Source organism: Hemitrygon akajei, chromosome 21 (genome assembly GCF_048418815.1).
Source record: "Hemitrygon akajei chromosome 21, sHemAka1.3, whole genome shotgun sequence".
NCBI lineage: Eukaryota > Metazoa > Chordata > Chondrichthyes > Myliobatiformes > Dasyatidae > Hemitrygon > Hemitrygon akajei.
The window spans coordinates 66,513,501-66,525,618 of record NC_133144.1 but is presented as its reverse complement, the minus strand read 5'-3'; the positions used below and the strand labels follow the sequence as shown (position 1 = coordinate 66,525,618).

The 12,118-nt window shown below is 42.0% G+C and overlaps 1 protein-coding gene across 1 annotated transcript in view; it reads left to right on the top strand.

Annotated features, from left to right (window-relative positions):
• The window catches only part of LOC140714395 (palmitoyltransferase ZDHHC13), a 34,872-nt gene extending 22,754 nt beyond the window's left edge, over positions 1–12,118 (top strand). The window contains 2 exon segments of the mRNA XM_073025646.1: positions 3,824–4,014; positions 6,886–12,118. Coding sequence (XP_072881747.1) covers positions 3,824–4,014; positions 6,886–7,350 — 656 coding nt within the window. The 3' untranslated portion in view covers positions 7,351–12,118.

The window sequence follows — 12,118 nt, the reverse complement described above, 5'->3', positions numbered from 1 at the left end:
TAGAGAATGCAGAAGAAAGTGTTGCTTTCTCTGGCACCTTTCACATCCATTTCAGAATGTCCCAAAGTGATTCAGAGCCAGTGGGTTAATTGTTATCAGCATGGTGCAAGGAAGCGTTCAATTCAATCTATCTAATAGTCCCATGTTTTCCTCATGGCTTTCAACATGAACTATTTAGAATCAGAATCAGGTTTATTATCACCAGTAGGTGGTGTGAAATGTGTTAACTTAGCAGCAGCAGCTCAATGCAATACATAATATAGAAGAAAAATAAAATAAGTAAAAGTAAATAAATAAGTAAATCAATTACAGTATATGTATATTGAATAGATTAAAAATCGTGCAAAAACAGAAATAATATATATTTAAAAACTGAGGTAGTGTTCACAGATTCAATGTCCATTTAGGAATATGATGGCAGAAGGGAAGAAGCTGTTCCTGAATCGCTGAGTGTGTGCCTTCAGGCTTCTGTACTTCCCACCTGATGGTAACAGTGATAAAAGGATATGCTCTGGGTGCTGGATGCTGCCTTTTTGAGACACTGCTCCCTGAAGGTGTCCTATACTTTGTTTAGATAGACCTTTCAGTTGATTAGTTAGTTACAGCATTATTGTTATTGCTGAGGACAACGAGATTATAGTGTTGATCCATTCAGTGCAAGATAGTAAACTGGTAACTAAATTACAAGAAACACAATGCTACATTTAAAATAACATCTGACTTACTCAGAATGACATCTAAGTTGATGCAGCTCAGATAAAAAAAACCAACAGTCTTCATGTTCCTTTTAGTTCTTTTGCATGTCTTAAATCTGTGTCCTATGATGTTTGACTGGAACCATTTTCTCCTCATTCACTGTACACTCAGTGGTCACATTAAGTACAGGAGTGTACCTAATAAAGTGGCCACAGAAGTGCAACCAGACGTGATCTTCTGCTGCTTCAAGGTTTGACATGCTGTGCTATCAGAGATGCGCAGGGGCCATGAGAAGTCCTTGTGAGCAGGATTAAGGAAAACCCCAAGGCATTCTACAAGTATGTGAAGAGCAAGAAGATGAGCTGTGTGAGAATAGGACCAATCAGGAGTGATAGTGGAAACGTGCATGGAGTCGGAGGAGGTAGTGGAGGTACTTAATGAATACTTTGCTTCAGTATTCACCAGGGAAAAGACCTTGGAAATTGTGGGGAAGACTTACAGTGGACTGAAACGCTTGAGCATGTAGACATTAACAAAAAGAATGAGCTGGAGCTTTTGAAAAGCATTAAGTTAAATAAGTCACAGGGACCAGATGAGATATACCCCAGGCTACTGTAGGAAGCGAGGGAAGACATTGCTGAGCCTCTTGCAATGATCTTTGCATCATCAATAGGGACAGGAGAAGTACCGGAGGATTGGACGGTTTCAAATGTTGTTCCTTTGTTCAAGAAAGGAAGTAGAGATAACCCAGGAAATTATAGACCAGTGAGTCTGACTTCAGTGGTGGGCAAGTTGTTGGAGAAGATCCTGAGATGCAGGATTTATGAGCATTTGGAGAGACAACCTCATTAGGGATAGTCTGTATGGTTTTATCAAGGGCAGGTCTTGCCTTACAAGTCTGGTTAAATTCTTTGAGGATGTAACAAAACACATTGATGAAGATAGAGCAGTGATGTAGTGTATATGGATTTCAGTAAGGCATTTAATAAGGTTTCCCATGTAAAGCTCCTTCAGAAAGGGATGCAAGGAGACCTTGCTTTGTGGATCCAGAACTGGCTTGCCCACAAAAGGCAAAGGATGGTTGTAGATGATTTGTATTCTACGTGGAGGTCGGTGACTAGTGGTGTTCCACAGGGATCTGTACTGGGACCCCTCTTTGTGATTTTTATAAATGATAAAGAAGTAGAAGGGTAGTTTAGAAAGTTTGCTGATGACTCAAAAGTTGGGGGTGTTGTGGACAGTCTGGAGAGTTGTCACAGGTTACAGCGGGACATTGATAGGATGCAGAACTGGGCTGAGAAGTGGCAGATGGACTTCAACCCAGATTAGTGTGAAGTGGTTTACTTTGGTAGGTCAAATTTGAAGACAGAAGATTAAATTAATGGTAAGACTCTTGGCAGTGTGGAGGATCTGAGAGATCTTGGTGTCTGTGTCCATAGGACACTCAAAGCTGCTGCACAGGTTAACAGTGTTGTTAAGAAGGCATATGGTGTGTTGGCCCTCATCAACCATGGGATTAAGTTCAAGAGCCATGAGGTAATGTTACAGCTACATCAGACCTCACTTGGAGTATTGTAGTCAGTTCTGGTCATCTTACTGCAGGAAGGATGTGGATTCTATAGAGAGAGTGCAGAGGAGAATTACAAAGATGTTGCCTAGATTGGAGGTGTACCTTATGAGAATAGGTTGAGTGAACTTGGCCTTTTCTCTTTGGAGCAATGAAGGATGAACAGTGACCTGATAGAGGTGTATAAGATGATGAGGGGCATTGATTGTGTGGATAGCCAGAAGCTTTTTCCCAGGGCTGAAATGGCTAACACGAGGGGGCATAGTTTTAAGGTGCTTGGAAATAGGTACCGAGAAGATGTCAGGGTACGTTTTTCCATGCAGAGAGTGGTGATTGCATGGAATACACTGTGAGCAACAGTGGTAGAAGCGGATACAATAGGGTCTTTTAAGAGCCTCTTAGATACATGGAGCTTAGAAAAATAAAGGGCTATGCTTAAGGGAAATTGTAGGCAGTTTCTAGAGTATGTTACATGGTCAGCGCAACATTGTGGGCGAAGGGCCTGTAATGTGCTGTAGATTTCTATGTTCTGTGAAACCTTTTGAGATTGTGAACACCCCATCAAATCTCACTGTGCGTTTCTCGTTGGGCATTTGAAATGACTGAGTCTTCAGCCATGTCTTTGGCCCTTCAGTAAGGCTGTGTTCCTTTTATTTCCTTGCAAACCTCACTGCCTTTCCAATGCCTTGGTATACCTACATCGTTGCTTCTTTTCAGTGAAACAAATGTGGATATTGCAGTCACATTGAAGCGAATGAAGTTCAAAGTACATATATGTTACCGTATCCATATACTACCTTGAAATTCATTTTCTTGCTGGCATTCTCAATAAATACCAAGAAACAATAGAATCAATGAAAAACTACACACAAGTAGATGGATAAACAACCAATGTGCAAAAGACAACAAGATCGGAAACTACACAAAGAAAAACAAAATAATGATAATAAATAATGTTAAGAACATGAGTTGAAGAACCTTTGAAAGTGAGACCCTTGAAACCCTTGAAAGGTTGGGGTGAGTGAAGTTATCCACATTGGTTCAAGAGTCTGATGGTTGAGGGGTAATAACTGTTCCTAAACTGGTGGTGTGGAACTTGAGGTTCCTGTACCTCCTTCCCAGAGGTGGCAGCGAGAAGAGAACCTGGCTTGGATGATGGGGACCCTTGATGATGGATATTGCTTTCCTGTGACTGTGCTCTGTGTAGATGTGCTTAATGGCTTGGAGGGCTTTGAGTTTAAATACATGGGACTTAAATTTTTAAGTACATGGATGGGAGGGGTATGAATGGTTATGGTCCAGGTGCAGGTCGACAGAATAGACAGAATAACAGTCCAGCATGGACTAGATGTGTCACAGGGCTTGTTTCTGATCTGTAGTGCTCTGGGGTTCTAAATAACTCTTCCTCTTTCTTACGGCATTGCACATTTCCATTTGCAATTATGTATTGCTCCATTACTATGATCTATTTAAATTGTTGCATTATGCAGAAAGTAGATCTCAAAGATAATTCCCAAACTGAGCCAAAAAAGGGTGAGACTATTCCTTGACTAATTACACCTCTCTGGCCAGCAAAGATGCTGCTGTGTTTCATGACAATGTTGGCAACTCTTCTGTTCTGGATGTTCATGAAACTGCTAACGAAAGACCCTGGGAATCTGCAAGAATCTGACTCTGCAGCAAAGTATTTAACTATCGCTCAGCTGATTGAAACAAATGAGAAGCCATCCAGATTCTGCATTTATTGTGAGGTATTGGCTTGTTATTGTGATGTACTGGCTGGTTCCATGCAGATATTTTTCTCTTGGTATTATTTGGTTCCAATTGATAACTCCAGTTATTTTAGATTTGTCCAGAAAGGAAGATGCCCAACATTCCACCATTGTATTACCTCTAGCATCATTATTATTTTCAGCCATACCCTATAAAGCTTTAAATTTCAAAGTATGCGTAAGTTCTTTGGAATTTTTAATTCAATTTTAGAATTTGAACAATCGTGGCATATTCTTCATCTGCCATGTTCCTTGTTAATTTGATACAGGCTCATGCTGTTTATGAGTTGAATGTATTTTCATTAGAACTCTGTTGTTTTTAGCACTAATTAAGTTTCAAGTCAGTACTAAAACAAGTGATAATCATCTGTATAAGTATGTATAAGCATAGGTGGAATGAAAACCTTGCAGCAGTATCACAGGCACATATGTAGTACATTAACAACATTCACTAGAAAAACTTAAACAATCTTTACAAGAAAGAACAAAATTAAACCCAAAAAATACCCATTTTAGTGCAGAGTTGTAGTTTTAGTAAACTAACGATTAGGGATCAGGGATAATGGGGTTGAGAGGGATAATACTGTGGAAGACACACAGAATGCCAGATGTTGAAGGGTGTGAGGGAAGAGAAGTGGGTGCAGTTACTATTACAAGGGAGAAGGTGCTCAAAAAGCTGAAAGGCTTAAAGGTACATTAAGTCACCCGGACCAGATGAACTGCACCCTAGGGTTCTGAAGAGGTAGCATTAGAGATTGTGGCAGCATTAGAAATGATCTTTCAAAAATCACTGGACCCTGGCATGGTGCCAGAGACTGGAAAATTGAAAATGTCACTCCACTCTTTAAGAAAGGAGAAAGGCAGCAGAAAGGCAATTATAGACCAGTTAGCCTGACCTCGGTGGTTAGGAAGATGTTAGTCAATTGTTAAGGATGAGTTGATGGAGTACTTGGTGACACAGGACAAGATAGGACACAGTCAACATGGGTTCCTTCAGGGAAAATCCTGCCTGATGAACTTATTGGAATTGGTTGAAGAGATTACAAGTAGGATAGATAAAGGGGATGCAGTGGATGTTGTACATTTGGAATTTCAGAAGGCCTTTGACAAGGTGCCACACATGAGGCTACTTACCAAGTTAAGAGCACGTGGTATTACAGGAAAGTACTAACATGGTTAGAGCATTGATGGAAGAAGGCAGTGAGTGGGAACAAAAGGATCCTTGTCTGGTTGGCTGCCAGTGACTAGTGGTGTTCCGTAGGGGTTGGTGTTGGGATCACTTATTATGCTGTATATAAATGATTTAGATAATGAAATAGATGGCTTTGTTGCTAAGTTTGCAGATGATACGAAGATTGGAGGAGGGCAGGTAGTGTTGAGGAAACAGGTAGGATGCAGAAGGACTTTGACAGATTAGGAGAATGGGCAAGAAAGCGGCAAATGAAATATAATATTGGAAAATGCACGATCATGAACTTTGGTTGTAGAAATAAATGTGCGGACTATTTTCTAAACAGGAAAATATCCAAAAATCTGAGATGCAAAGGGTCTTGGTAGTCCTTGTGCAGAACTCCCTAAAGGCTGATTTGCAGGTTGAGTCAGTAGTGAGGAAGACAAACGCAAAGTTGGCATTCATTTCAAGAGGTCTAGAATACAGAAGCAGGGATGTGATGCTGAGGCTTTATAAGGCACTGGTGAGGGCTCACTTTGAGTATTGTGTACAGTTTTGGTCTCCGCATCTTAGAAGAGATTTGCTGGCATTGGAGAGGGTTCAGAGGAGGTTCACAAGGATGATTCCAGGAATGAAAGGGTTATCATACGAGGAACTTTTGATGGCTCTGAGTCTGTACTCACTGGAATTCAGAAGGTTGAGGGGGGATCTCATTGAAACCTTTCAAATGTTGAAAGGCCTAGACAAAGTAGATGTGGAAATGATGTTTCCCATGGTGGGAGAGTCCAGGACAAGAGGGCACAGCCTTAGGTTGCAGGGGTGTCCAATCAAAACAGATGTGGAAACATTTCTTTAGGGTGGTGAATTCGTGGAATTTGTTGCCATGTGCAGCTGTGGAGGCCAGATCGTTAGGTGTATTTAAGGCAGAGATTGATAGGTTCTTGATTGGAGATGGCATCAAATGTTACAGGGAGAAGGCAGGAAATGGGGTTGAGGAGGGGGAAAAAAAAGGGTCAGCCATAATTGAATGGCGGAGCAGACTCGGTGGGCCAAATGGCCTATTTCTGCTCCTATGTCTTATGGTCTTACAGGTTGTGGTAGTTGTCAAGAACGCAATGGTTGAAGGGAAGTAATGGTTCTTGAACCTGGTGGGTGGGACTTGGCTTCTGTACCATCTTCCGGATGGTAGGTGTGAGAAGATGGCCTGGCCCAGATAAAGCATACCCTTTAATGCTATGTATTGTCGCATAGCAATACCTAAGCAATAAAACAGTGTTTGCTCCACTTTTGACAGAACTTTTGATTTATAACTCCATTAGCTTAAAGAGCAGAAATAGGCCATTCCAACATCAGATTCCTTCTGTAGCACTTTGCCACTTCCAGCTTCTCACTTCTCCACCCACCTACCTTCCCCCTCACCTAGTATACCTATCACCTTGTACTCCTTCCCCTCCCCCCACCTTCTTATTCTGGCTTCTTCCCCCTTCCTCCAGTCCTGATGAAGGGTCTCGGCCTGAAATATTCCTCTCCATAGATGCTGCCTGACTTGCTGAGTTCCTCTGACATTTTGTGCATGTTTTATTAGGTATTTAGTGTTTTGAATTGTTCTTTTATTATTTGGAGGAAGGTCTATTGGAGTCCTTTTTATTTCATAAAATTCTATCCGCTTATTTCTTTAGATGGTTCAACCAGAAGGAACAAAGCATTGTAGACTCTGCAACTGCTGCATGGAGAACTTCGATCACCACTGTCTCTTCCTGATGAAATGTGTCGCAAAAAAAAATCAGAGACTCTTCATTCTGTTCCTGCTGGAGATCATCACATCTCACTTGACCTTCATAACATCAAGTCTGTACTCCTTATACCTTTGGTATGGACTGAACTTTGAGGTGTTTCCAAAAGTCTTCAACGATCAGCCTTGGGTGATGGGACTGGCACTAATGAACATCGCCACTGTCTTGTGGGAGTTGGTCTTGCTAAAGAGTCAGCTGGCGGCAGTCGCTGTTAACTCCACTACGACATGCAGGGATAGGGTGGACAGCAAGGCCTCTACATGGAGACACCTTTTGAGAAACGTCACGGTCTTCCTCGTCCTAGGCAAGAGGCCCCAGAGCAGCAGCAAAATTCTCTCATCCCAGTTTTAGACAGCTGAATCCAAGTGTATCTTAAGGGAGAGGGGTGGAGACCAAGGCTGAATGATACAAGTGGTGATGCTGACTAAGAGAGGGAGGTGAACCACAGCTGATCTATCTGGGCATGGTATAAAAGAGAAAGAAAGGAAAAGGCAGCAAAAACTTTTTGGAACACTCGTATGTTCTTGAGAATGATCCTAGGAATGAAAAAGTTCATGCATGAGGAGTGTTTGATGGCTCAAAGCTAGCACTTGAAGTTTAGAAGAATGTGGAGGGATTTCATTGAAACCTATCAAATTTTGAAAGGCCGAGATAGAGTGTATGTGGAGAGAATGTTTCCTATAATGTGGGAGTCTAGAGCCAGAGGGCACAGCCTGAGAATAAAAGGACCTCCCTTTAGAACAGAAATGAGGAGGAATTTATTTCAGCCAGAGGATAGTGAATCCGATGGCTGTGGAGGCCAAGTGATAGAGTATATTTAAAGTGGAGGGTTGATAGGTTCTTGATTAGTAAGGATGTCAAAGGTTACGGGTAGAAAGCAGGATAATAAGGTTGAGAGAAATAATTAATCATCCATGATAAAATGACAGAGCAGACTTTATGAGCTAAATTGCCTAATTCTGCTCCTATGTCTTGTGCCCTTATGACATAGATTCAATGAGCTGATTGGCTGCCTATATCAGCTCTCAGTACAATCCCATCAACCCTTCTTTATTCTCTTTCCTGTCACACATATGCTACCTGTTCCGGATCCTCCTCCAACACAACTACACGAGGGATAATTTGCAGCGGCTAACAAACCATCAAGCTTACACAATAGATCAGAGATTCCTAACCTTTATTATGCTGTGGACCAATGCCATTAAGCAAGGGGTCCATGGACCCCAGGTTGAGAACCCCTATTGTAGATGTTGAAACTGAAGTACAAACAGAGCTCGTGTGCAGGTGGCACAGTAGTATTGTAGTTAGTGTAATGTTTCACAACACTAGCGACCCAGATACAATTCCCGCCACTGTTTATACATTCTCCCCATGATGGGCATGAGTTTCCTCCGGGTGCTCTGGTTGCTTCCCACATTCCAAAGACATGCAGGTTGGTAGGTTAATTGGTCACGTGGGTGTAGCTGAGCAGCATAGGCTCACTGGGCCAGAAAGCCTGTTATTGTGCTGTCTCTAAATAATTATAAAATAACTCAGGAAATCAGGCAGAACCTCATGTTGGTCTCCTTTGCTCCAGTGAGATGGTGCAAAGAGGGAGAGTCACCATTTCAGATATTTGGTTGTCTGGCATATCCAACAATGACAGGAAAACCATGTGGGAGACTTTTTCAAGAGGAAAAGCAATTGCACTGGGGCAGTTCCTCTCTCTTGACTTTGGAGATCCCGGTCCAGTGCTATGAGTAGTTGTCATGAACTGGGGTAATCCCTAGTTACCTTGATTTTTCTGGGCCTCATCCTGTCCTTTGCTCTCCACAGAGCATTGCCAAGCCACCTTCTTGGCTGTTGTATCTCACTTCAGTCCTCTGAAGCTTACTTTGCATGCTAGGACAGGCATGTCCCTTTTTCACCAGGGTATGACACCCACTGTCCACCTTCACCTGGTTTAGCCCATCTGTTGAAGCGGTGTTGCATGAAAACAGCTACTTGGAGCCACAGGTGAGAGTGGAGTGTCCAGTGGGTGAATGAGCTGTCCCAGAATGGACACGACAAGCCCTTCCACCAGTGGCGGTACTCCTCCATGGACACTCCATACACCCCTTAGGTAGACGATCTTTCATCCAGAATGGCCATTTGTAAAACAAGCTGTAAAGGCTGTTTCTCTGAAATTGTTGAATTCACTGCTAGGTCCTGAGGGTTGTTCGTTAGGCTGAAGTCAGAGTGGAAGAGAGGTAAAGTGGCAGCAACTGGAACACTCAAGCAGACTGAAGGCAGGGACTCTCTCACGTGTCTCATGGTCTGTGTTTAGCTTCTCCACTGTGGAGGAGACCACACTGTTAGCACTAAACATACACTCAGTGGCCACCTGTACACTGCTCATTAATGCAGATATCAGCCAAACATGTAGCAGCAACTCAATGCATTAAAGCATGCAGGCTCGGTCAAGAGGTTCAGTTGTTGTTCAGACCAAACATCAGAATGGGGATGAAATGTGATCTAAGTGACTTTGACAGTGAATGATTGTTGGTGCCAGATGGGTTGGTTTGAGTATCTCAGAATCTGTTGATTTCCTGGGATTTTCACTCACAACAGTCTAGAGTTTACAGAGAATGGTGTGGAAAACAAAACAAAAAAAAATCCAGTGAGTTGTGCGCAAAAACAATTGTTATTGAGAGAGGTCAGAGGAGAATGGCCAGAATGGTTCAATCTGGAATGGCCAGGATGGTCTACAGCAGCAGAAGACCATGAACATACACTCATTTGGCCACTTTATTAGGTACAGGAGGTACCCAATAAAGTGTCCACTAAGTGTAGACTGGAATGGGTAGAACTGAGTGGCTGTTTCACCTAAAAGGAGCGCTTCTGTTCCTGGGGAGAGAAGAGGTCAAAGGCCAGGTGTTGCACCTCTGTGAAGAAACTGTGAGAAGAGGAACCGATGTGGGTGAGGATGGAGTTGGACCAGAGCACCAGGAAGGGATGTCCCATTTCACTAGTGCTTGTTCCAATGTTTTCACACAGGTGCTCTCTGCATTGCTTACTGTCTTCCAGCCACAGCTCTCAGAAATCATGTAGGCCCTATCCATCACAACTGTTGTTCCTCCAACTACTGTCTGGTCAGACATCAGTTGAGTGTTATGTGATCCTACAACCCAGGGAATAAAGTCTAACTATTCAAACTTTCCCTATACTTCAGGTCATCAAGTTCCAGAAAAATCCTTATAAATTTACTCTTCACTTTTTCAATCATACCGGTATCTTTCTGTAGGTAGGTGACCAGAGCTGCAAACAATAGTCCAAATCCTAACTCCTGTATTCAATACTTTATGTATTTAGGTCAAGTGGTTGATATGTGTTTATCAGTCAACACCGAGACCCAATTACTTCATTATTTAATTTCATTCTCTTTCACGTGAGCCGGTTTTATACATTGTCCATTTTTGTTTTACTGAAAAGAACCAGTGAAGGAAGAATGCAAAAAGCCTCCTTGTATTTACCCTTTCTACTGTATACACCCCATAATTTTGTATACCTTCATCAAATCTCCCCTCTCCTAAGCTCCAGGGAATGAAGTCCTAATCTATTCAAACTTTTCCTATAACTCAAGACCTAAAGTCCTGGCAATGTCCTTGTAAAATTTTCTCTGTACTCTCTCAATCTTATTGGTATCTTTCCTGTAGGTAGGTGACCAAAACTTGACATGGATGTATAGTAAACACAAAGTAACATAGTCATGAAATGCAGCACTGTAGGAAACACTCAGCAGGTCTGCTTGGGCTGGTGGACTGAAAACCGGAGACAATATTACAAATGGATGACCCAGAAAAGAGGCCAGTTCTGATGCACATACAGCAATGACCTCACAGTCATTATCAGGTTTAATATAACTGGCATATGTTGTGAATTTTTTTATTTAATGGTAACAGTACAGTGCAATGCATAATAATAAACTATATTACAATAAGAAATATATTTTTAAAAATTAAGTAGTGGATAAAGAGCAAAAATTTAGTGAGATAGTGTACATGGTTTCATTGTCCATTCAGAAATCTGATGGTGGAAGGGTAGAAGTAGTTTCTAAAATGTTGAATGTCTTCAGGCTCCTGTACCATCTCCCTGATGGTAGCAACGAGAAAAAGCCATGTCCTGGATGATGGGAGGGGAGGGGATCCTTAATGATGGATTCCACCTTTTTGAGGCATCATCTTTTGAAGATGTCCCCAGTGCTGGGGAGGCTAGTAAGGACACCTCACTCTTACGTTGTAGGATTCAATATTGAGTCTGAAAGGCTGAATATGTCTGTTACATATCTACAGGGTAGGTACAACAGAGTAGTATGACTAAATGTTTTTACTGAGTCATATTAGTAACGGTATGCACCTTGCAACTTACTATGTGGGAGCTATGAACAAGGCCTGCCAAGATAAAAGACATGCCTATGCCCAATAGAGTGTGTCTCCTACATGTAGGAGGCCAAATTGATTCACTGTTGTATCGATGTGATATAGTAGTGTCCAGACAGATGCTCCTGATATCAGGCCTGTTAGAATCATGGTACAGATGGATGGATCAGACTGGAAATGGGTTAATGATTCAAAGCAACTTACAACTAGAAACAAGGCGTACACCTGCAGACTGAACATCGGTGCTTCTCAATGTGCTCACCCAATAAGGGTTTGCTTTATCCAATGTAGAGGAAAGCACATTGTGAGCACCAAGTACAGTAGAAGTCCAGTTGCTTAATGTGGGGAAATGACATCAGGAGGGTGTTCATGGGGGAGATGAAAGGTAGATGTTGCCAGTGATGGAGTCTCATTGAAAGTGGTGCAAACTGCAAGGAGATTCAGGAAGTTATTACTCCTCACCCATCAGGCTCTTGAACCAAAACAGATAACTTCACTCACTCCATCACTGAACTGTTCCCACAATATTTATTGCTTAATTATTATTTTCTTTTTGTATTGCAATTTATTGTCTTATGCACGTTGGTTGTTTGTCCGGCTTGATGGGTGCCCTCTTATATTCTACTGTTTCTGTGTAATTACTGTAAATGCCCACAAGAAAATGCATCTCAGGATTGTAGATGGTGACATGTATTTTGATAATAAATTTACTTTGAACATCC